Genomic DNA, 25,630 nt, shown 5'->3' with positions numbered 1-25,630 from the left:
CCTGTGGCCTAATGTGTGTATTTTTTTAAGCCTTACTATTCAGGCTCATTTTATACTAACGCACGTCATTATGAAAACAATGTAGTATTGTTTGTGTTTATTTTGGGGGAAATTTCACATATACACCTTCAGTATTGCTACGTCTGAATCAATCAAACACTCAATAACTATTTTATGGCTATTGTGAGATGTGTTTTCTTTAGTCTGAAAGATCTGGTGAGACAAGTATTAGCAAAAATATAGACATTAAGACATTATTGAAGCTTCCATGATCAGTTCTCCTTATTGGCCCGAAAAAAAGCGAGATTCTCGTTATTCTGACTCAATTTTTAAAGCCTTTATTGCCTCCACCTAAAGTGGGCGTTAACCTAAACATTTGTTGAGGTAAAAGACTCACGCACACACTGAAGTGTCTGTAAGATACAGCCCCATGTTCATGATTAACAGGCATAATTTTTAATGTTAAAATCTTTAGAGGTAATTGATATTTAAAAAAATAACTGAAACCACTGACATATCAAGGAAGAAAAGTCAGGTTTTGTTGTTTGTTGTTTTCTTTAGTTTAACAAAACATTTTTTTGTAAATATTCTCAGTTGTTTATTTTATTTAAAGAGCTAAAAATAGTCAACTACGATAATTTTCCACCGGACGCTGCGACTTTTTCTCCGATGGAAGAAGCAAGGGGAGAGTGGAATGATCCATTTTATATGTGGGAGGATTGAACCATATAAACAAGTCACATTATCAGTAGAAAACATTTGTACGACAACTAATTTCATCTCAATTATGCATAGAAGTTTCAAATTGTCTCTAAAACATATGTAATCTGATAGAAAGGCGGTGGATCGTACCTGCATTCGGCTTGCAAATGGAAATAAACCCCATTGTTGTTGTTTTTGGTTGAGTCGGATGAAAATCGAGCTTGTGCCACATCTTCCTCCAGCCGTCAAAGCTTCAGCATCGTCAGTAGCCTGGGGTAAAACAAACAAACATTTACTATATAACATTCCCGTTAGAACTTGCTTTTAGGCATATAAAACGTTGTTGTTTCCCCCCTTGTGCGTTAAATTGGTCATCGGAAGACATTGAAGTTGATTGTGGATTCAGTCTGCTGTAGACGACACGCAAGTGGAGCGATCGAGCGCACTTTTCTACTGAAAGGTAATTTTAATGCAAAACAACTTTTTTTTTTATACTTCAAATTCTTTCGAAGTCAGCGATCGGTTGCTGTGTCACTTTTTCCTTAAGACATGATGGTAGTTTAAGGGGTTACACCCATTTATGACTAGACTGCATCATATTTCCTATTTCTGTCAAGAGTGACTGAAAAATGATTCTACTAACTTATTAAAAATAGACAGTTAGATTGCAAAATAAAGTGATAACTTAAGACAGCCATAGTATAATGTGAACTGTAATGCTTGTGTGATTACACTTATTGAGAAAAAGACTTCCATAAATTATGAAATGTCATAAAGTAACTAATAACAAAGGCTTATTACACTTACTGTATTATCATTATTCATAGACATATAAATGTGAGTCAAATTAGAACAGATGAGCACACATGTTGTGATTGGGGCCAAGAGTGACTACTAACAGTTATGAAGCCAACAGTTATATTTAAAAATTGAAAAATACACTATAAAAATACACTAACTGCATTGCCCACCTACACATTACACCTACATGAGTTTCAATCCAGGGTTTCAGTTGACTAGGCATCCTTTAAAAATGTTTTACGTCATTTCCCACTCTAACTAGCTCCTTAATAATCCTAAAAAAAATATATATATATATATGTAATCCATATACTATTTTGTACAAAGTTCTTAAAAGGTCAAAGAGCCAAGGTTGCCAGATTGAAGCATCTATCTGTCTATTTCTCCGTCAATTTGGGTACTTTCCGAGCTTTATTGAGCCCATACACATATTTTGGTGAGAGCTCTTTTCATCAAAAGTTAAAAGCACAAAATTGCCTTGTGTTCTCTTCTTTAAAAAAACAGAACAAATTGCATTGTAGAGCATATTGTATCATCTGTCCTGAACGTGCAAATAGATTGTCAGTTGCATTGCCTCCCTCTTCCTTGAGCTTTAGCACCACTATTTGGTTGCCTTGGCAACTGGTGTGTCAGGGGACCTCATCCTGATCCAGTGCGTGATTTTCTCCACAGTAGGTCACAGGGCAGAAGAACAAAGCAACAACTAACAGAAGAGCTCATTTGAGATATTTTTCATGTTCATGCAATCAGTTTCAAACTCGGTCGATGCTCTCTTACTGTAAGCACACACACACACACAAAAAACACATGCACGTGCGTACACGCACTCACGCTGTTACGATCGTGGGCGAAGCAGGCGAATGCTGCAATCTAGATGGGGAACTTTCTATTTAATGAAAGCATTCCAAAGACAGGCGGAGGCACAAAAAGGAGCAGCGTAGGCGAGGCGTGGAGGTCGGTAGCTGAGGGTCCGTAGTAGAGTCTAGATTGAAGGTATAGTATGTGTGGTCGTGGTCAGGACCCTAGGAACAAAACAAGAGGTCAGGTGAGGCAAAAAAGAAGGTACTTAACAGTAGACTAAGACGACCCAGTAGTCGACTTTAAATACTTTTTTCCTGAGTGATGAATCAAAAGTGGTACTGCTTAAGACAAGGGTGGGCAAAGTTTTTGGGCCCGGGGGCCACATTGACTTTAAAAATTTGACAGATGGGCCGGGCCAGCACAAGATTCGATACATATAAAAAAGTGCATCCGTTAACAGTACATATGAAACATAAAGAGAGAAAAAAGGACTAAAGTATTAACATACTCATCATTAAAGTAAAAAGTATAAAGTACAAAGTCAAGTAAAAAGGAATGACATAGTATCAAATGTCATTTTAAAAGCAATTATGGCCATGATATTTATAATATGTATTTTGAGGTGTGGTGTTTATTCAAGTCTACAACACATCCGGCTATTACAGTGAAGGAAACTATTTGAGGAAAGACTCTAATGAGGATGTAAACATGGACAATTGTCATTTGTTCTTCTCTCTTAATAAAATCATTCACATCATTTGTTCCTTTCATATGTCATGAAATTGAATATTTGGCTCCTCATCTCCATCCATATTCATGCATGTAAAAACTCATTTTAGATTTAATCATGTATAACACACCTGGGAAAAGACAGTTAAACTGGGAATCTATAACATAGAAACTTTCTCCCACAGACAGCATGTGAAAAAGAGTCATTAAAAACCAATGGAAAAATGGAACTGCAACTGGGTTGGGAATCCGGAATAACAAACTCAAGGGTCTTTGCATCAAGTTTACTGTGGACTAAGGCATGCAGAGTTGTCTTCAAGAAAAAAAATGTTATGAATGCCAGAAATGTTTTTTTTCTTCCTAGGAAATGACCTAATTTGGTCAAGTAGATGCTAGAGTGATGAATGGAGTATTTACAATAACGTGATGTGGAATCGGAAAATCACTTTTTTTCCCATCCATACTTATTCACACCTGAGACTTGCGTCACGTGACTTTGAGATCACACTCTCATGCTTGTGATAGAGCTAATTATGTATTTCCCCATATACTTTTGGCCTTCTCCTATATAAAGGGAATGTACATATTTAGTTTTGATCTCAATCAACAGACATTGTTAACCTTGTTTAGGAAAAACATTTAAGAATGTTTGATCAGATAAAATTTACAAAAAAATAATATTTAAATCAATTGTGTCCACTGTTAATGGTTATAGTACAAAAAATAATAATAATAATAATAATAATAGGTCCTATTGTTAAATTTGGTCAGGTGACCCACTAAGAATGTCTATCAGACAAAAATAACCCCCCAAAAAAACAATTTAATTTAATTGTGTCCACTATGTCAATGGTTATAGTAAAAAAAAATAAAAAAAAAGAATAAGAATAAGAATAATAATAAGAACAAGAACAAGAACAAGACCAAGACCAAGACCAAGACCAAGACCAAGAATAAGAATAAGAATAAGAATAAGAATAAGAATAAGAATAAGAATAAGAATAAGAATAAGAATAAGAAGAATAAGAAGAATAACAATAATAATAATAATAATAATAATAATAATACCAATAATAATAATAACAATAAGTCCCATTGTCTTACTTCAGTTCAACTATAATGGAGGTAAATATCATTCATGACAAGATTTCCACCTGATTTAAACTCCAACGCCATTGTTTTAAAATCTATGACTTATTAAATCACCAATTTCCCATATGCCTACTAATCAAATGTTCCCCTACAGGATAAGATAAAACAAAGCAGTTCTACAAAGAAAGAAGCAGCGAGATTGTGAAAAAAGATTCAGAGACACTGCACAAAAAAAAAAAAAAAAAAAATCAAGCCTACTGTGCATCATGGGAAAACAGAACAGTAAGCTCCGGCCTGAAGTCCTCAACGATTTACGGGAAAACACCGAGTTCACCGACCACGAGTTGCAGGAGTGGTACCGCGGCTTCCTTAAGGACTGTCCCACCGGTCACCTGACAGTAGAAGAATTCAAGAAGATTTACGCCAACTTTTTCCCTTATGGAGACGCTTCAAAGTTCGCGGAACACGTTTTCCGCACATTCGACACTAACGGCGATGCCACTATTGACTTTAGGGAGTTTATTATCGCCCTAAGTGTGACATCACGTGGCGGGTTAGAGCAGAAACTACGCTGGGCCTTCAGCATGTACGACTTGGATGGGAATGGCTACATAAGTCGGGCTGAGATGCTGGAAATAGTTCAGGTGAGGACTCCTTTTTTTTAATCCTTATCCAAGTAGAGGCTTTTTAGAAAAATATTGTGTGACTTACTCATTTTTCTAGGCCATATACAAGATGGTGTCTTCGGTCATGAAGATGCCAGAGGATGAATCGACTCCGGAGAAGCGTACTGATAAGATCTTCAGGCAAATGGACATTGACAACGATGGTGAGACTTCCGTTACTGCAAAAAAAATCAATAACAACTGTCATGACAGATAATATTTTTCTCTTAGGAAGTCTTTAGGAAGGGCATACAAATGCCATAATTTAAAACAAAAAATTATATAGACTATTTACAGCAGGGGTCAGGAACCTTTTTCAATGGAAAGAGTCATAAACAATTCATATTTTTTAAATGTTAATCCTTGAGAGCCATGCTCAGAATTTAAAAGTCAACATATATGAAAATAGGTGCCTTTTTTAGGCACTTTACCACAATTTAAAGTACAAAAAGTCTCTGATTTTTTTGGCAACATTGTAATATTGTTGCTAATTAATGAGTATCAATGAATAAATCCATGCAAAAGAGTGTAATGAAAAAAAATGATTAAGTGTCAATGCCATAATACAAACATAACTATTCCTGCGCTTTCTCACCAGCAGTTTCCATAGTTGACCTCACAGGTTAGTAGAGAGCCATATGCATCCATCAAAAGAGCCATATGTGGCTCCTGAGCCATATGTTTCTCTACCCCTGACTTACAGGCTGCATCCACTGCCTGCCAGCATCCCTCTGTTGGAAAATAGAAGCATATTATTGTTGTTTCAATATCCAGTTTCCTACATAACCACCATTAAACATTTTCCAATGAAACAATTAGATTGCTTGAGAAGAAAATAAGTATTACAGTAATCAAAATGGAAGAGTACCCATAGATTTACCACTGAAGACCCGCAGCACCACCTATAGAGTGACATTATCAGCTGACGCTAACGTGCCTCTCTCTACCCTTGACTCAATTGCTTCTGTTCTATTTGACAGGTCGTCTATCTTTGGAAGAGTTCATTAAAGGTGCCAAGAGTGACCCGTCCATCGTCCGACTGTTGCAGTCTGATCAAGGAACCTCTCGTCAATTCTGAAGTGAAAACATGTGCAGCACTTCATGTCTTATTGTTTACATCAGGCTCTCCCGAAACATTCCCTTCATTATGAATCAGGTTCATTTCCTGAAGTCATAAATGTACTTCTGTGACAGAAAGAAAATGTCAAATGTTAAAGATTGTTTAACAAAAAATAACCCAATTTAAAAAACTAAAAATACCCACAACCTATTTTTGGGTTTAGCTAACTTGCTTTTCATAAATTGTACTATAGTGGCTTATTTTCTTGTTTTATTTTTGTCTTTTCCAACCCTGTGTAAAAGCTTTTTGACATCCATTGTGCCATATTTATATATATATATATACTGGATATCTTGCATTTAAGTATTAAAAGTAAAGCTATGTTACATCAACAGGGAATTAATTACACTACTAACTTTTAAGAGTTTAATTCACTTCAACTGCTCAGGAATGCTCAATGTTTGCTCGAAATGAAAAATGTATTTGCCTTTTAGTATTGCATGCACATTGAGATCGCGCATCATATCATAATTTTAGAGACAGTAATTGTTTATATTGTTTTATTATCGTAAGAAATGTTTTCACACAATTGAAATAAAATTTGTGTAAGAAAAATCTACACAGTGTGTCCCCCAATTCATTTTTATCCACCTATCAACATTCTTCACTGGATTGGTAACCAGGAATTAAAAAAAAAAAAAACTCCATAAGAGGTCTTTAAGTCCACATTTAAAAAAAAAAAACAGCAGACAAATGAAAAAAATAAGCTTTCTCACTCTTAAATATGCCGGACTACAAATTCAGCATTTGTGTAAGAGATGTAAGCTTTCCTCTCTTTGTGGGTATGTGACTTTACTAAAAATGACAGTCCACGCATCCTCTGGAGTATTTCAGTAACGGCGACCAACCGGGCCGCCTTCCATTCATCCACAGGAGAAAAGGAGGTGGCTTACATGTGACCAGATCACATCCAAGCAAACTAGCCTGAATCAAAAAATCCTAAGCTCCCCCCCTTTTTTTTTAAAATTGTGAGCCTCATAGCTCAATCTTCGGAAATTCCTCATCTAGGTCCACGTCACTGAGGTCGTATTCTTCCTCTTCTGGAAGCTGTTTGAGAGCAAATGATAGTTATGATTCATTTATTAATGCAAATATGTGGGTATCATTGACTTCGAAATTGCCCTTTAGTCTACTGTTTGCTGTAAAAATGAATTAACAGTCTTACCTGCCCATCTTTTCCATCCCAAGCTTCAACTGTGTGAATCTTGGGTATTACGCCAGCTGATAAAGTGGAGGTGGAGCCTCGTCCAACGGAAAGCTCTCTGCAAACAATGAGAAAAGAGTAGTTAGATCAGGGATGGTGGGCAAACTTTTCGGCCCGCAAGGCAGCACATTGACTTTAAAAATTTGACATATGGGCCGGGTCAGCACAAGATACGATACATATAAAAAAGTGCATCCGTTAACAGTACATATGAAAAATAAACAGGAATAAAAGGACTAAAGTATTAACATGCTCATCACTCATTATTAAAGTAAAAAGTATCAAGTACAAAGTAAAGTAAAAAGGAATATATTAAGAAATATTAAAATGTCATTTAAAAAAGATAGGGCTGTAAAAGACGAAATACAAATAAGTCGGCGGGCCGCATACAGCCCGCGGGCCGTAGTTTGCCCATGTCTGAGTTAGTTCCTGCTGTCAACTTGGAAGAAAAGGACCTGTAGCTTACCTAAGAAACTCGTGAATCCCCGTTTCACTGAATGATCCTCTTAGCAGAGCGAATTTCATCTTGCGCGTGTTAATGGCCGCCATGGCAGGGTAGCCGAAGCCACCGATACCTAGCGAGGCCTCCAGTTCCATCTGTGAGCCAGCCTCAGCCCAAAGCCAGCTGACGAGAAATGGTGTCATTATTATATGCATATTTTATGAACTCTTGAGTCTGAAGAGCTTTCTTTCAAATCCTACCCCCACATCTTCTTCTTGTACTTGTCAGCCATTTTTGTCATCACATCAAGGTAGCTGTTCCTACCAGCAGCACCTGTTTATATAAACACAATATTAGTACATAATAGTAATGGGAAAGGTGTAAGGTTAATGTACACTTACCTGTGTCCAGAATATGTGGGAGAATGCCAATAATGCACAGTTGACTGTCTTCGCAAGTCTTTTTCAGGACCTCTTCATTAAGAATCTGTATAAAAAATTCATTTAAAATAATTCAATAAATAAAAAAAGGTTTATGTTGATGTTGGATGTCCAGATAATCCTAAAATAAACTTTAAAATGACCTCCGACAATTCAGGAGCAGGAGCATTATCAGAAAACAATTCCAAGGCCTTTTCGATGATGTCACCACGTGTACGTCCACCTTGATAGTCAGCAGGCTCCTCCCCTTTGCGGAATATCTTAATGGTGGGGAAACCTCGGATCTGCACAAAAAGACAAAATATTACTGTGTCATCTCGGCTTGGTCATTTAATACAATGATATCTATGAGAACAATTTAGATTAGACAGTGGAAAAGTATAAATCACTTTTAGTTACTATGCAACATAAGAGTGTTCCATTAAAGCAAAAAAATCTGTGTTAAAAATAAACAATGTCATGGTTTGATACTCACCCCATAGCGGCTGGATGCAGCTTGATGTACGGTGGCATCCACAGCTCCCAGGTGAACTTTGCCCTTTGTCTGCTCCTTGATAGCTGATGCAGCAGCTGCCCATTCAGGCTCCAGACTGTTTGTTAAAGACAAAAATATATATATATCACTTTCAAATACAATTGCATCTTTCCAGAGAAAACAAATGTCAGCGTTGTAGCTGGATAGAGTTGGAATAATTGCTCGAAACTCACTTTTTGCAATGGCCACACCAAGGGGCAAAGAACTCCACAAACCACACGTCATCGCTCTCCAGCACCATCTTGTCAAAGTTGTCGTCAGTAAGTTCAACCACATCATCTTTGCTTCCACTGCCTCCATGCTGAGGAAATTTTTACATCGTGTCAGTAAGCTTTGCTATATATTTTAGCACCAGAAAAACGAGGTTGCATCTTCACGTACCGGTTTGCTGTATCCCGAACTGCCAGATTTGCCACTCAGTCGTCCATTGACCAGAGAACGTAGAGCGTTTAAGGCTCCATCTACGATAGCCTGGCTACTGCGTGCACCTTAGGGATCAAGGAAATGTTTTCTTTAATAGAGAGTATTTTTTTTTGGGGGGGGGGGGGTGTATAGGAACAGAACACAAAAACATAGTTTTACAAGTACCTTGATATGGTTCAGGTTTGTTCTTGTTGGCTCCAAAAATCTTGAGCGTAGGAAAGCCAGAGATGCCATATTGGCTTCCTAAAGACTTGTGCTCGTCCGCATCGACTGCACCAATCTTGACAATACCCTATAAAGAAAAATAAAAGCAGTTAGTGTATTTGAAATTCAACTGCTAAAAAATAATGTCCAGTACATTGTGTAATTTCATTAGAATTACCCATTCAAAATCCCCATTCAATTTCAATGGAACTTTCAACAGTCATTTCTACAGTGCATTATTTTACATTTAATGTTGACGTTATCTCATTATTATTATTACGCACTGATGAAAAGATTACCTTCAGGGCTGTAGCTGCCTTCTTCCAGTCTGCCGTCAACCTCTGACAGTGACCACACCTGTTGAAGACATGTCCCAAACTCTTACACATAACCAAGTACCCCACATCCGGGTTGCACTAGATTTCAGCACCATGAGCACTGGACAGTTCCGAGACACAAATAAACTATACAAAATGGTAATTTATGATTGCATCAATTTGGTGGGTGGGGAAACCCCTAGTTTCAGAACTCAGCCCACTCACCAAGGAGCGTAGAATTCGATCAGCCACAAACTGTCGCTTTGGATGACCTCTTTGTTGAAGTTGGAAGGAGTCAGTACGACGACATCGTCGCTAGAAGAATAAAAAGCTTGCACACCCACAAGCAGCGAGCAACCCAACAGCACCCCTGTACACAAATGATGCTCACTCTTCATCCATTGTTCCATCATATTTATACCATAATATTTAGAATCGGCTGAACTCAAATGCTTTATAACACGATTTTTTTACTGCATTAGCACAATATCATTGTCGAATATTTGTATTGAGTTGCAAAAGGCCTGCAAATGTTGAGTGTCTTCAATATTCAAGCTCTACAAATCCCGATTTCAGAAATTCAGAAAGAGTCATTTAAAAGAGAAAAATGTCCGTGCAACTTACCAGAAAGTAAGGGTTTCATGATTTGGAATCTTGGAATATTCTTTAAAGGTTAACAAGTACTATGAAGACTGCAACCGTTCGTTGTAGCTGCCCTGGGTAAATTCACTGGACTAGACTCACCGTGGCCCACTCTGATTCGCTGAACTCGAGGCGTAAAACCAGCTTGCGAACGCCAATTGGCTTGAAAATACTATTCCGGGTAGCCGTCCAATTGTGAGGCGCCGTGTAAGGTTTTTAAGGGAAGCGACGCCCCGGCGAAAGGCATGGCACACAATGTAATGTCTATTTTGTCCACAAGAGGGAAACGAATGATCATATTTTAGGAGCGAACGTTTCTTTTGTATCGTTTAAACTGACTGTTTTAAGATCGATTTTCAATAAAAAGGAAAATGTCCTTTGAAAGACAAATATGTACCTAAAATGTCATGGATATAGTTGAAAGTAAATACTTTATTCTGGTTAAAACTGATGGAAAACCACAATATGCTACATTTCACTCATTAAATACAGACGCATAATAATAACAATACTAATAATGATAAAAATAACAATAATAATACGTTAGAAGTGTTATTCATTCAATTCAGGGTGTTCTGTATACAGTAGCTCATTGGCGAGGGATTTTTTGCGATTTTCGATCTTCTTCAATTATGTTATCATTTTGACTGTTTCAGAAACTGAAAATTAATGTGTTTAACAATCGTGAGACTTTACCAAAAGTGACAGCTTTAAAGGTTAAAACATTGACATGATTAAAGGTAATTTGTACTTTAAATGGTTTAGCCGCAGTAAACAGTTAAGTGCGTCTAAACTCTAAACGGCAAAACCTCTTCAAAATAAAAGCTAACAATCTCCCCTTCTGTTTTGGCGGAAATTGTTCTGTTTATCATGGCTGGCTTGATAAAACGCGCGTCTCAAATCCAACTTTGTTCACAGTCTGAGCTGCCAAACGACGCTCTTCAACCACTGATCAACTATTCACCATCCTTTTATTCATTTGTTCTAATGAAAACTTTAATTTGACGAGGACAACATTTGAAGGACTTGGACTTCATCACAATGTGGGGAACCTATAGGAGTCGGTTCAGGAGCGGCTCAGGAGGAGACAGCGAAGAGCCGCAGATAGTGGTCAATATCGGCGGACTGAAGGAGGTATTTCACCGGGACGTTCTCAACCGCTTCCCGGACACTCGTCTGGCCGAACTGGTGAACTCAACATCCCCCCTTCCCACGGAGGACATCTCATCTCTATGTGATGACTACGACCCTGAAAAGGGCGAGTTTTATTTCGACAGGGATCCAGACGCATTCAAGTGCATCTCCGAGCTTTATTACTATGGGGAGATCCACGTGAAGAGAGGTATCTGCCCCATCTGCTTTATGAAAGAGATGGACTTTTGGAAAATAGATTCGGACCTTTTGGATGAATGCTGCAAGAGCAACTTGAAAGAAGTGGAGGATGAGCTGGAGGAGATTGCAGAGAAGGTGAAGACCATCCTGGTGGACCGAGAAGGAGACCCCGAAGCCGTTGGATGGCAGCGCGTCGAGAAGTGCTTGTGGAGGTTGATGGAAAAGCCGGATTCTTCCGTGCCAGCTCACGTTATCGCCATCCTCTCCTTTATTTTCATCCTCATCTCCTCCGTGGTCATGTGTGTCAGCACCATACCGGACTTGCAGGTGGAGGACGAGGATGGAAACCTTGTGGACAACCCAACCATGGAGGTAAAAAAAAAAAAAACATTTATAGGGGTGCTGGAGCATATCCCAGCCAACTATGGACACTATGGGGACACCCTGAATTGGAATCACAAGCATAAACATTTGTGCACATATTCATAGTTGGGGGAAATTTAAAGTGTTGAGATCGAACCCTCGACCCCAGGACTGCGAGGCAGACGCATAAACCACTTGGCTTGGCACGCCCATATAGATAAATCTACTTTGTTCATTTCAGTTGGTCTCAAATTGTTACGATCAATCAATTATTTGACAATAGTACAATATTTTTACATGTTTTTCAACCAATTTGATGTCTGCAACTTGGACACCGGAGGGCACTGAAATACAATCATGCTGTTATCATCAAAACTCATTGTAATTGCTTTTAAATGGTGTTAAAATCTACTTTTAATAAAAAAAATATCTCCCCCACAGTGTATCGAGACAGTGTGCATCGGCTGGTTCACCATCGAATACATCTTACGCCTCATCTCGTCCCCCAACAAAGTCAAGTTTATGCTGGCTTTCATGAACGTGGTGGACTTCATGGCCATTATGCCCTTCTTCGTAGTCCTTCTTCTTACCTCCCTGGGCGCGGGGGTGATGGAGCTGGCTAACGTGCAGCAGGCAGTACAAGCCCTACGTATCATGCGTATCACTCGTATCTTCAAATTGGCACGTCATTCTGCGGGACTCCAGACCCTCACCAGCGCCCTAAAAAGCAGCTTGAAGGAACTTGGCCTACTCCTCATGTACATGGGCGTGGGGGTCTTCCTCTTCTCCGCATTGGGCTACACCATGGAACAAAACCACCCAGAGACCCTGTTCACCAGTATCCCACAGTCTTTCTGGTGGGCTGTGATCACCATGACGACCGTGGGCTATGGCGACGTGTACCCCAAGACCACCTTGGGCAGATGTAACGCCGCCATTAGCTTCCTATGCGGCGTGATCGCCATCGCTCTGCCCATTCATCCTATCATCAATAATTTTGTCTTGTTCTATAATAAGCAGCAGGTTCTGGAAACGGCCGCCAAACATGAGATTGAACTGATGGCCCTGCGTTCTGACCAGGATGAGACCACCCACGCGCATGTTTGCGGGGATAAAAGCCCCCGTAGAGGAGGTGCGGGGACCCCAAACCCCGATACGGGGGAAAGCTTGGATGAGGACTTGGCTGAAAGCAAACACTGAACAGTTCTTCATATCGACACAATGTAAAGTATTCTAAGGGCATATACAAAGAAATGATCATAAAAGATCACAGCAAAACTATTATTTGATTTTGCTTTTTATTCATGCAGTGGAATTTGGGGTAGCAAATGGAATCTTTATTGTATATTTTGCCATGTAGTCAAAGAAGTAACGGTTCTCTAAAATTCTGAGCCCATATTGGACTAGGTTGTATTAATAATCTTGAAGGCTTATACTACTATTCACATACTGTACTTATATTGATTCAGTGAGCTGTGCCTTTGTGATTTGAGGGATTGTGGAATTGTAACGAATAGACTGGAGGAAGTCGAAAATATTCGTGGTGAAGTGCCAGGTTTTTATGATTTTAAAAATGTTATAGCAAGATATATCATTTCAAAGCCTTTTAATAATAATAGCAACAATTGGACATGGGCCCTGTCGTCATCATCAACAACAAAAGCCTACTTGTCATCATCACACCCAAAAAACGCATGACGAAATTGGTAGTGCTTCTCCATAAGGTGCATTTACTCGGCCAAAGACCTAAATAAGTGATAGTTACGGACTAGTAATTTGGCATTCGATACCTCGCATCACCCCACCTGAGCAGGTCAATTACCTCTCAACTTTTACAACTAAAGTTACAACCTGTACAACTATACTTTTCTTTTTCAGGAGGGGGTTATCAAAAAGTAAAGTGCCATAATGTCTTTTATTAACCACAAATAAACAGCAGATGTGCTCACAGGCTTTTCTTTATAATTCTTTTCAGTTTAACTTTGTCTTTATGACTGTATATAGTAAAATACTGGTCTCTTTTCTTATACATGCATAAGAATAACACAAAATTTCAAACAGATGCATTAAAACAATTATATCCAATGTTTTTATTTTATTTAAACTAGCCTTAAATATAAGCCTCATTATCCTCCTGCATAAATAATGTTTTTCTATTTGTTCTCATGCCTGAATGAATGAAGAAGAGCAAAAAAAAAACATACATTCAACCATCACACAAAAATGAATTCATTTTGTCTCCACTGTTCTATTTTCTTAAATGCCATGTTCCCATTTATGTTATATAACCTTATTTATCTCTCTGAAAAGAAAGAAGCAAAAATAAGTACTAAAAGCCTGGCGTACTATATATCCATTAGATGTGTGATGAGGTACATTCATGGTCATCTCTGCCCTCACATTTCCAGAACATAACTTTTTCCACATATACTAGTTACCAAGGATATTGAAAATGATTTTTCCATTAATATAAAATTGTAGTCTTGCATTGGACCGCATTAATGTTCCCCATAAAGTGTCCAGTGAGTGAATACAACTCTAAAAGTCTTCTGTTGTGTAGCACAAGCTCACAGCTGTTCACTTTGTGTCTGTCATAGTCATTTTCGTCTGTGGCGTGACAATATAGCCTCAGATATAACCTCCATCCAGCGTAACGGAATGTTCAAAAGGTCATGACCCCGCTATTCCCCATTGCCAACCTAACCCGAGCCCAGTAAAACTGATACTGGGAGCTTTGCATGCTTTTTTTTTTTTTACCACAAGACATGCCACTGTGTGTGCGTTGATTTGTCCGTTAAGTAGTTTGAAAATGTCGAGTTTTCTTCATGTTTTGACTAAAAATAGGAAGAAATTAGTCTATTTGTTTGGAAGGTGTAGGACTCCAGTTGTGGGAGTAATTTAAAGATACATTGGGGTGAATTAAGATACTTTAATGTATGCAATATTTAAAGATAAGAAGGAAATTTACTACACTAGTGGAGCATGATTAAAGAAATATTTCAAGATATTTGGTTTGAGATTCTTGTCAAGATTTATGGGATACAATTTATCTCTTGATGTAAATGTAAACTACTCAAAAAAGTATTATAATAATATTACAAGTTGCCCACAGCAAAGTTATATATAGACATATAATCCCTAAAAAGATCTTCTTGGTATATTACCCTTTATTTTTCCAATGGATACTTCAGTTATGTTTTTTTTTTGTCCTGTAAAAGATGATAAAAAAAATAAAAGGTTATGCTTTAAGTCATTTGTCACATTTTTTCTTGCAACTCAGAAAAAAGAACGTCCAAAACGACAAAAGAATCCCATTACAATGCCTTTGTCTAGCAATACAAATGTATTTCAACTGTTCGCCCCAAATATACTCCAATACAATATCACTCCCAGACAAACACAGCACAAATGTGTGAAACGCTGTACATACGCCAACCTCCTACTCGCCAAGACATGTTTCGCATCTGTAAGGCTGCAAGCGTCCAGGAAAGGTCAAGGCGAGAACGCGCACGCCGGTCAGCCGCCCACTTGCGCGGCAATTATCTCGGCTGACCAGCGGGTAGACGGCGCGCGCCTTTGTGTTTTAAAAAAAGCATTGTCCAAAGAAGGACGGTGGGGGTGCCTAAGCAAACAGTGTACCAATTCACAAGACATATATCCTCATCCTGACTTCCCACGACATGAAAAACTGCTCATATTGTCTCCTTAAATTGACCTATTGCAGGTGGTTGGCTAATCATTGTTTTTCCTCCTCCATGTTGCTCGTCTGAGACATTCCGTGGGCGCTTAATATATAGAGAAGCTCCAAAAAAATTGGTTTTACCCCAAAAAGGTGGAAAAAAGTAACTGATGTTTGTAGATGTACCACCAATTTCGCTGGTAAAATGACACTTTTTAAAAAAAAAAGTTGTTATATTTGTGTTTGGCTTTTTATGAGTATAGTGAGGGTGGACAAGAATGACACTGTGGCTATATTTATAGAGCAATGTTTGCAGACGTGGGAGGGCAATTAGACCCGAAAGTCCCACTGCCAGCTGAATTGCAAGTCTTATTGTTGTCCAATGATGACATGTTGCCAAACTGTAGACATGGAGAACCTGATTTCATGATATTGTACTGTACGTGATCCATATTTGCTCATGATCTTCCTGTCTAGATGATTTACTGCAGTCGGATACATTCAATCCATTTATTATCCCTGAAAATCGAACAGTGAAATTCATCTTACAAGGGAAATTGCACTATAAGGGGTTAATTTCAGCACTTGATAGAAGGATAGTCATGTCAACTGTATTTGTCGTCATTTATTGACTTATATTTATGTGGAACTGAAGCTAGACTAGCAAAGACAAGAAAAACATGTTAATGAAATAGAGTATTAAAGTTTTATTCATCATATCAAGTATACGATCTTCGGTCAATGACTGAGACGAACAATCATTCCAGTAACGCTAGTGTGAACTTTTAATGGCAATAAAAAAGGATCATATATTATGTAGTTTTGAATAATCTTCCTCCAAATCCATCCATTATTTTATTTATTTCTTTATAGGCCTTTCTGGTTTAACTAACCCATTCCCAAGCCGACACTTGTTTAAATTCAGGAAAATAAAAGACTCCAAATCGCATATAAAATGCATTTAAATCCAAGATAGCCAAAGCCATTCATTTGAATAATAACGTGATAATGTGTAATAGAGCTTAGACTTTACTTACAGCCTCTCTGGTGTCATCTCCAGTTGGGATTTAGTTTTTCCGCTGTAGGAATGAAATCCAGGAGAAATGGACGCAATGGAAGATGTTTCTTTTGTGCTGAAGGAATTAGTAGAGACTCCTTTCCAATGTTGTGTGCGTAAAATGCACCCGAGAGCGCAATGACTGCCTGTGAAAGACAACAATTACCAAAATTAATCCTGACCTTGTGGAAAACAAACCAAAAAAAAAAAAACGGGATGGGGCGTAAAATCACTGACTGTGAAATAAACCTTTTGTTAATGCCATCACATTTTTTATTGTTAAAAAGAGTCTATGCGTTTTTTTTGGTTGATTTTGAGGGGATTAGCAGAGAAGCTTCTTCTTTTTTTTGTTGGTTTAAACATGTTTTTTGTGTTGTGTTTAATTTCTATACTTTATTTATGCATCTGAGGTAGTGGAAAAGTGACAGGGGAGATGAAATGCAGGCACCTTGTAAAAGTGTAAACTCATAAAACTGATGAAATGCTATCATGAAAAAAAATGTGTTTGGCAAACAGAAAAATTCTGCCACCATAGAGACGTTATGTATTACTTTGTGTACTTTGGGAATGAAAAAGATACTGTGTAACATTGCCTATACATGATTTTAATGTATTTAAGTATTGTCTACTATGGTAATGAAAAAGATACTGTTTAACATAGTGTATACATCATTTTAATATATTTAAGGAACATGTATATTCTGAGGTAACTTATTTTTTTTCCTCATGTGGAAACTCTAGTTTCTCTACATTATGTTTGAAAGTTATTACCCAGGTAAATGGTAATTTCTTTTTAACATCCCATTGGATCCCATTAGATTGCAAAAGTGTTACGAAGGTGGGTACTGAATGTTTGTTTACATTTCCTCATAAAACACATACGGCCATAAAAGTGGTTACGATAAAATGTGTTGGCACGCTCTCATGAATGCGGCAAAGGTTTCTACATTAAATCAGATTATATAGCTCATCTATACACTTTTTTTTGTGTGGAGCTATGTCACCAAACATCTTGGATACATTTTAAATACATAAAAAGAGAAAATATCATGTGATAAAACTAGTAGAATTCAAAGATTGTGTATGAAGGACAATATTTTTTTATATGGACAGTTCTACTACATTTTTTAGGAATGAAAAAAAAAGGATGCTCAATTTTTTCATTGAATAGTCTATGTTTACTATTGAAAAGAAATATTCTGTGGCCCCAAAAATCAATCAAAATACATCATTATTCAAGCTGTCCTTGAAAAAAATGGATGAAATGTGGAAATGTTGACCTGGAACATAAACTTACAATTTGATTTCATGTAAAAAAAAAAAAAAAAAGAATAAAAACAGAGCTCAAATGTATCTTTTTGTGAAATATAATTAGGAAATAACTCAATTCTCTGGAAAGTAAAACTCAACAAGTTAATGAGGTTTTCTTTTGTATTTGATCCTGTTGTTTTAAAGTACTTAAAATGTCATCCTTTAGGAACATTCCAGATTCTTTAGTCTGGCATTATCTGGCAGTTTAAAAGAGCACCTTGCACACCAATGCCAAGCACTGAGTGAATTTACCCTTTGAGGACTGACAGGCTAAAATGAATTGTTCAAAGCTGAGGCTTGTTTTAAAGGGCTCTCTCCCTTTATTCCCAAAATCAATCCATCCATCCATTGCTTGACTTTCTTGGCAAATAAGTTCCACCCGTGGGTTACAAAGAGCAGCTGGCACATAAAAGAAAGAAAGCGCTCTCTTGTGTATTTCCTCTCGCATACTAAAGAGAAAAATCACACAATGAGGCTGCGGAAAATGACATTTTGAACAAAAATGGCTGAAATGGCACTCTCTTTTTATTCATTTTTCCCCCTATGGACGTCTCATTAAGCAAAATGGCCTTGACAGACCCAAAATTGTGTTTTTTTCGAGAGGAAAATGGACGTGATCAATAACTGGAATGGTCAGCGATAATTTTGAGCGGCATGCTTTTTAAATGCTTATTAATATTCATAAAGATATTCATAAAGAGCTTCATCAGAGGCGGCTGTGGAATGTGGTATTGATTTGTAGTGAGCAATTATTCAGAAACGTTTTTTTGAATGTCTTTTTAATGTCACAACATGGCAGAATTATTATGTTGTGTAGCCGCAGATTTGCTTTCACTGATTGGATTGCTTCTGAGCTTTTGTTGTTATGAGTTATAAATCAATAATTTGTTTTGATATGATTAGAATTTCAGGAAGAGTTGCAGTTGGATTGATTGTCACTACTGTATGTCTATACTCCGCTTACCATTGCAAAAAAGAACAACTACACATCATCCATATTAATAGTTTAAACATAATCTAAAGCAAGTGACTTAAATAGAATATCCCACTATATATCAGACTCAATTTCCTCCATGAAATTGATGGAAAAGCCATCAACAAACTGGCATTAAATCTGTGTTTTGTGCTATTTTTCAGTCAAGTTCTTCTTCTTTTTTCCATTTGTAAGAAGCACCGAGGCTTCTTTCCAGATGGGTCTAACACATCGGGTCAATACATTGTTCAATGAATGTCCAAGTCCATAAATCTTGGTTCACTTTATCTCCTTCCACCTTCACAAACCCGCCTTCACATATATCCCCCTGACACATGATCTTTCTCTTCTAACTTAACCTTCCCACTTGCAGTTTTGGAAGCAAACTAGATAGCAACAACAGGTGAAATGTCTTTTATAGACACAGCATAAAGCCCCTGTAGGGGGCACTTTGAGCCAGATGATAATCCCTATCACATCAGAGCAAAAGAATCGTTAAAGGATCCAAACAACTGATGGTTGTGAGGAACCATCAAGGAGATTTAGATGTCACTCACTGATGATGAAAACGCCTACTTTTCAAATCTCCCAGGTAATTAAATTCCATCCAGCTAGTTTGTCCTCTTGTGTGAATGATCGCTGAGCTTGTAAAAATCAATGTCCAAAGAAAAGGTAAAAGGAAATACACAAAAATACACATCCAAGTAGTGACTAAAGTATTTTAACACATCAATGTCGTGTTGCTTTGCCCGCAGGCAGTGCGATGAATGCATGCTTGATTTCTGATGTCAAAGTTGTGAGAGCGCAAGGTGAGTTGAGTGGAGAAAAGTCATAAAACTTTTACAGGTACTCATCAACCCACACATGGCCAGTTTTTACTTTGGTGCTTGGAAGGTAGAAAGGATATAACGGTAATGACAAGATAAATCAATAAAACACGCTTTCAGATTTGAGAGTAATGTGAAGCTATACTAAATAACCTTTTCGGATCAAGTGAAACGTTGCTAATTGATGATATATGATGACATTCCCTCAAGTCCAAACAAATGGCACTTGTATTCTTATTCTGAGCCACACCAGCTTCAGTGGATTCCAAACCAATAAAAATATTTTTTTAAAAACACTATAGTAATTTTCCAAGCAACATAAGTAACATTAACATTGGATGTGACTTGTTGGAAAACATTTCTTGAAAATATTCTGTTGGAATTTTCTAATTACACATAAACACTACTCACATAAAGCACCCTCATATCTGCGTGAGTGAAGTTTGTATGTTCTCTCGGGCCTGTGTGGGTTTCCTCTGGGTACTCCAGTTTCCTCCCACATTCCAAAAACATGTATAGTAAGCTGATTGGACACTCTACATTACCCCTATATATGTTTATGAGTATACCTCTGTCCCAGAGACAGCTGGGATTGGCTCCAGCACCCCCTGCAACCCCAATGAGGATAAAGTAGTTCAGAAAATGAGGTGCGATGAGACCTCCTGTCATAATGTCAACTTAATTTGTCATTAGAAACTTATATATCCAAATTCCTCCCATAATTATGACTATAATTATCTAGCTTTAAAACAGAGCATCCACATAACAACCTAACACACCTCCTAATGGTCCATCATTTCCCCCAGGAGAGGCAGTTTGCTGCGACCGCTCACACGGCGACCTCAGTCCTCTGTGTCAGTAATGAGACTAAAGTACCCGCCCCCCCAAAATCCCCCCCATTCTACTTATTATGGCATAAAAGAGTGATGATTTATGATGGATACTACACATGCAGATATAGTGATGGATGAAGCTTAAGGTTAATGTAGGGGATGTCATTTTGTTTTCACAATTTCACAATTACCTCAAGTATAAGATACTTTTGCACACGGTAAAGTGTGAGATAAAAAAAATCTAGCAGAACCTGGACACGTACAGGTTTGAGTCGCCATGTGTGGGAGGGCAGATAAAAGGCTCAGTGGAAGCTTTCGCATGTTAATGATGGCTACAGGCAACACCTCCTTTCCACCTTTGGTTTACAGTTTAATGAGGAAGAAAAATACCTTTTTTTTCTTTTAACCTTAGCTGGCAAAGGTATCTAAATTGACCTGCAGATTTTAAAAGTTCATTTAGATGATTTATATTCAATTAAGGGAGACTTTCTGTAGATTAAACCAGTATTGAAATATGTTTTGCAAAAAAATGGTATTCATATGATTGGAGAAAACCTTTTAAAGTTGTAAATAAGCATAAAAAGTTGAATATAGAATAAATAAGGCATAGCTCAGTGTGTGAAGAAAAGCAAGTGTACAAAATATTTCCACTTACAGATGCAATAAATGGTCTTGAAGTGGTATCAAACCCAAACACTTTGGTCTGGCACCTAGTCTCCAGCAGGAATAGAAAACAAGCTGCATTATTATGATGCAAATGAGCCAGAAATCCATTCAAAAAATATATACAAACAATGGAGTGGTTCAAAAAATGACATATGGGAATGGTGCCACATTATGACAAAATAATCACCATTTTCAGATGCTTTTATTTTGTATTTGATCAAGACTATGACATTCTAAAAGCTTATTTAATTTCAAAAGATGGACACAACAGAGGGCGCATAGTAACTTAAAATTTTAAAATGTTGATTATTCTTTTGACAGTCAGTCATTTAAAAGGCAATGGTGTTCAAGAGAAATACCTTCTCTGTCATCTACTTTTACCAGTATGCACTCTCTTCAACATTAACCCAATAAAAAAATGCATTAGTATATCCATTTTGCCACCAAGGAAAGTGTTAGTTTGCCTTCTAAATGCAGTTACCGAGCACCTTCATCAACAAACACTGTCTAGCCTGTATATCAAATCTCTCAAGTTGTTTTCCTCAGCTTTTTTTGTTGATGAATGATGCTTCATTTTCATAAGTAAGAGTTGGAACCAGGCAGCTGTATTTTATCCTCTGTATGAATTGCGGGCTATATAAAGTGGATTTATATTGTCAGAGAATGCGACAAAACCTGAAGAATAAACACGGGTGTAGGAAAAAAGAAAAACTAGAGGTAGTCAGCGCGAAGATTCGGCACACACACACTTGACATCATTTAAAACAACAGGACACATAATTCTGCAAGCAATGGAAACATGGGGAATTACCTGCTATTTGATTTGATCTTTACAGGTGAATGGAAAAAGAACATGTCATGTTTTGATGGTTTTAATATTTATTTTAGAACTATCAGGTATACCATTGATATAGACATAATACGGGATGAAAAGTTATCCAATTGAATTTATAGTATCTATTTCTATGCTATTTATTCCAGAATATTTTGAGTGCCAATATCCTATTTGCTGGAATCATCTCATTTGAGAAGACCAAGTTCACTTTTAGTCAAGTCCACCACTTGTTTGTCTTTGAGATCTTCCGGTCCATTGCATGTAACCTCCTCCAAATAAAAGACATTGTGTTTATGCTCTTTAAGCCACCTCCAGAGATACTCTATTTTCTCCTCACACATCCATGGGTTTGTTGCTAGGGTCAAAGAGAAAGAAGAGTTCCTCCCATCCAGCAGGCCCTGGGGGATACGCTGAAGGTGGTTCTGGTTGAGCAGAAGCATTTGAAGACGTGGAAGTCCCGAGAAAAGGGATGGTGGAAGTTCTCGCAGATGATTCTCCTGTAGAAACAGATGCGAGAGCTTCGGGTTGTGATTGAAGGCTGTTGGAGTCAGAGTTTTGAATTTGTTCCCAGCAAGGTTAAGAATGTCCAGCTGGTGGAGGTTCTTTAGGGCATCCGTTTGTAATTCTTGCAGGTTGTTGTCACTCAGATCCAGATGTTCCAGATGTTTGAGCTTCTGGAGGAAAGCTGCTGGGATCTCCGATTAATGATTGCCGGACACGTCCAACCAGATTAAGCTGTTGTTATCAGCAAACCAATCGACGTCTACTTGTTCGATGTGATTATTTTTCAGGACGAGGTTTTTTAGTGACTTCTGGCTGAAGACCCCTGCCGGAAGATGACCAAGCTGATTTCCAGTAAGATCCAACGAGTTTAACCGGGAAGCATTGTGCAGTAGATTTGAAGGAAGTTTGTCCAGTTTGTTACTATAAAGTTGAAGCCTGTTCAGATAGGGCACAGCATTTAAATGACTTGCTTCAATAGATGAAATCTGGGTGGACAAGATGGACAATTCAGATGTGTTGGGTGGTAAACCATCGACGGGGAATGTCATCATGGTCGAGACCCCAGCGCACTCCACCTTATTCCCAGAGCAGGAACACTGGTGTGGGCATGCGTGGACGTCGCATTGAGGCACCGCACACAAAGTGAGCAGCAGCAGAAGAAGCTTCAAATTCATCTTAGACCTGCTAAATCCTGCTTCTTTTGTCTTAATGAAACATTCCTCTCTTTTAGTTTAACTGAATATGACTGTTGAGTCACCATTTCACGCAAAAAAGGGCTGCTAGAATAAAGTAGAGAATGAGGACAGGGACTATGGACTATGTTGCAACAGACAAATAGAGACAAGCAAACTCCAATTGGAAATCAATAGGAGGAGCTTCACAAAATATTACCTATATATTTCTTACCTCTCAAAAGCTATAGATCGCCATGCATATGGACAATATGTAACAGAACTTTGTCGTTGTGTTAAAAAATTCAATCCATGTTGAGTCAGGGTTTTCTGTTGACTGTCAATCCAAACCAACCCAAAAGGCATTATCTTTAGAAAATGCCAAATTTGGTTATATTTGAGCCTGAGCTAAGCCTTGCTGATGGTCAATTCTCATTATTCACCAGTCTTTTATCATTGAAGCTTTCCTCAAGGATCACATTCCATAATCTTTTACACTAGAAGAAAGACAAGCCTTTAAGCCAAAAAATAATATTTGAAGATATACTTGGAGATGTCGGTTGGCAACAAATATGCTACGTCCATCACAAAAAAAGGGAAGGTCATTTGAGCAATTTCGTTGATTTTGCTATTGCTGCAAGACATCATTAGAAAACAAGTCAGAAATTGTGTTGACATTTTATTTGATGATGCTGGAGGTAACAAGAGAATATTCCAATGTAAAATATGAGTCATGTACTTTAATAATAAAAAGAAATTTTGCTAAACATAGCAAGCAGGACATTAGTTTACTCAGATTGTAAATTCAGTCTCTTTGAGTGACATCACTGAGCGACTCTTTAGAGATGGAGGACCGGCACAAATGACAGTCCCTGGAAGGAAGGCCTTCTTCTGGTTCTTTTGGAGCCATCCGAACAGGTACTTTATCTTCTTATCACACACCCAAGGGTTTGCCGTCAGATCTAGTCCTTCATCTTCGAGGGCATTCAGAGGGTTGAGAAGTCCTTCAGGGATGCTATTAAGTTGGTTGTCATCCAAACTGAGATGACTGAGCTGTGTAAGCTCCAGGAAAATATTAGGGGTTAAATGACTGAGTTTGTTCCTCGAAAGGAACAAATAGGTGAGATTCCGACTTCCATGCAGAAAAGACTCATTCAGACTTTCTAATTTGTTATTGCAAAGATTCAGGCGATTAAGTCTGGTGAGTGGATCCATTAAACCTGCTGAGAACTTTTCCAGGTTATTGTGGGAGAGGTCAAGGTTTTCCAAGTGGGGGATTTTTTGGAGGAAATCCACAGGGAGATTCCTCAATTGATTCCCAGAGATGTCCAACCAGGTAAGGTTGGAGTTATCTGGAAGCCATGAGGCATCCACTTTTTCAATTTGGTTATTTTTTAGCACGAGTATTTGAAGTGGGGCGTGGCTAAAGACATTTGGAGGCAAGTGTTTTAGTTGGTTGCCAGTGAGGTCCAAAGTGGTGAGATGTGGGACGCCCCTGAGAAGATGTGAGGACAGGTTTGCTAGTTGGTTGTTGAACAGGTGGAGCTCTTTCAGTTTGGGGATTGCTTTGAGATCCTCCTCAGAAATGGAAGTGATGTTAGTGAACTGGATGGTGAGGGTAGTGGTATTCTCAGGAAGACCCATAGATGGGAATTGTGTTAGGGGGGCTTCACTGCAGACCACCTCTGCTCTTCTTGAGTAGCATTTGCAAAGTGGTGGACATGCTGAAGCATGGCCCAAGTAAGCCAAGAAAAAGAGAGCACCAAACACATTCATTTCTAGGGGGAAAAAAAACAACAAACAGCTAAAAACGAAATACACAAGCATAATAATAATGTCAGTCCATTGACAAAAATCTTTACAATTGAATAATATGAAGAAGGAGTCCCAATCTTTCTTTAAAGAAATGAGTCATCAAATTCTATTGCATGAATGAATCAACCTAACAACTCTACTACGTTGATATCAAATGAGAAGTACTTACTCTTCTGCTGATGCTTGAATGTGGATGAATGTCAGGCAGGCTGTAAAAGGACCGAGTCATTCAGGGACCTCAATCCCAAAGTAATCATTACTTGCAGTGCAAACAAGCTGCTCACACTGCACAGTCAAGGACGGACACTTTTTTTAAGCTGACCATGTGACTTGGAGGCAAAGAACATGAGAGGAACTTCACTTCATGCATTTGATGATAATGTCCAAGAGGGTTCATTTAGGGCATTAAGTTGGTACTGGGTCTAAACCTCAAGTCACTTCTTTGTTTTCTAGCTCAACTTGCATGGGGTACTCTGGTTTTGGGGGGGTTTAGTATGTTAGGTTGATTGTTTGCAGGTGCTCACGTGAGCTAAATGGACCAATTGTGCCCATCAATTAGCTGGTGGACTTCACTTGTTTTGTAAAGATGACTAATGATAAGCTCAAGTTTTTTTTGGTGATAACTGAATGCATGAAACTTCATAGAT

At 38.1% G+C, this 25,630-nt stretch overlaps 4 protein-coding genes across 4 annotated transcripts; 2 read left to right on the top strand and 2 right to left on the bottom strand.

The window, feature by feature from the left end:
- Nucleotides 1-785: 785 nt before the first annotated feature.
- On the top strand, nt 786-6,469 carry hpcal1 (hippocalcin-like 1). The gene is made up of 5 exons (XM_077711609.1): nt 786-977; nt 1,084-1,162; nt 4,280-4,769; nt 4,849-4,954; nt 5,771-6,469. Exons 3-5 carry the CDS (start codon nt 4,392-4,394, stop codon nt 5,866-5,868), a joined length of 582 nt encoding a protein of 193 aa, XP_077567735.1. The 5' UTR covers nt 786-977; nt 1,084-1,162; nt 4,280-4,391; the 3' UTR covers nt 5,869-6,469.
- Nucleotides 6,397-10,266, bottom strand: pdia6 (protein disulfide isomerase family A, member 6). Its single transcript, XM_077711608.1, has 13 exons — nt 10,100-10,266; nt 9,701-9,845; nt 9,458-9,515; nt 9,120-9,246; nt 8,913-9,019; nt 8,705-8,832; nt 8,472-8,586; nt 8,140-8,280; nt 7,958-8,042; nt 7,817-7,889; nt 7,581-7,739; nt 7,076-7,172; nt 6,397-6,957 (listed from the first exon to the last, which is right to left on the bottom strand). The coding sequence occupies exons 1-13, from the start codon at nt 10,116-10,118 to the stop codon at nt 6,886-6,888; spliced, it is 1,326 nt and encodes a 441-aa protein (XP_077567734.1). The 5' UTR covers nt 10,119-10,266; the 3' UTR covers nt 6,397-6,885.
- A 748-nt stretch (nt 10,267-11,014) lies between these two features.
- On the top strand, nt 11,015-14,983 carry LOC144192486 (voltage-gated potassium channel regulatory subunit KCNF1-like). Its single transcript, XM_077711607.1, has 2 exons — nt 11,015-11,821; nt 12,254-14,983. The coding sequence occupies exons 1-2, from the start codon at nt 11,159-11,161 to the stop codon at nt 13,010-13,012; spliced, it is 1,422 nt and encodes a 473-aa protein (XP_077567733.1). The 5' UTR covers nt 11,015-11,158; the 3' UTR covers nt 13,013-14,983.
- Nucleotides 14,984-21,341: 6,358 nt separating this feature from the next.
- On the bottom strand, nt 21,342-25,486 carry LOC144192351 (uncharacterized). Its single transcript, XM_077711382.1, is given in 3 exon segments — nt 21,342-23,220; nt 23,971-24,946; nt 25,153-25,486. Coding segments are annotated over 2 exon segments (2,016 nt in total). The 5' UTR covers nt 24,945-24,946; nt 25,153-25,486; the 3' UTR covers nt 21,342-22,178.
- Nucleotides 25,487-25,630: the final 144 nt, after the last annotated feature.

Source organism: Stigmatopora nigra, unplaced genomic scaffold, assembly GCF_051989575.1.
Source record: "Stigmatopora nigra isolate UIUO_SnigA unplaced genomic scaffold, RoL_Snig_1.1 HiC_scaffold_26, whole genome shotgun sequence".
Taxonomy (NCBI): Eukaryota; Metazoa; Chordata; class Actinopteri; order Syngnathiformes; family Syngnathidae; genus Stigmatopora; species Stigmatopora nigra.
The sequence above is the reverse complement of the archived record's forward strand: the minus strand, read 5'-3'. Positions and strand labels throughout refer to the sequence as shown.

What these genes read in the sequence shown, in the direction of transcription:
- hpcal1 (XM_077711609.1), top strand. Translation starts at nt 4,392, where the DNA reads ATGGGAAAACAGAACAGTAAGCTCCGGCCTGAAGTCCTCAACGATTTA. An exon ending in AGATGCTGGAAATAGTTCAG is followed by an intron (nt 4,770 to 4,848) that starts GTGAGGACTCCT and finishes TCATTTTTCTAG; the next exon opens with GCCATATACAAGATGGTGTC. An exon ending in AATGGACATTGACAACGATG is followed by an intron (nt 4,955 to 5,770) that starts GTGAGACTTCCG and finishes TCTATTTGACAG; the next exon opens with GTCGTCTATCTTTGGAAGAG.
- pdia6 (XM_077711608.1), bottom strand. An exon ending in GTTCGGGATACAGCAAACCG is followed by an intron (nt 8,833 to 8,912) that starts GTACGTGAAGAT and finishes AAATTTCCTCAG; the next exon opens with CATGGAGGCAGTGGAAGCAA. An exon ending in CCCACATATTCTGGACACAG is followed by an intron (nt 7,890 to 7,957) that starts GTAAGTGTACAT and finishes TTATATAAACAG; the next exon opens with GTGCTGCTGGTAGGAACAGC.
- LOC144192486 (XM_077711607.1), top strand. Translation starts at nt 11,159, where the DNA reads ATGTGGGGAACCTATAGGAGTCGGTTCAGGAGCGGCTCAGGAGGAGAC. An exon ending in TGGACAACCCAACCATGGAG is followed by an intron (nt 11,822 to 12,253) that starts GTAAAAAAAAAA and finishes TCTCCCCCACAG; the next exon opens with TGTATCGAGACAGTGTGCAT.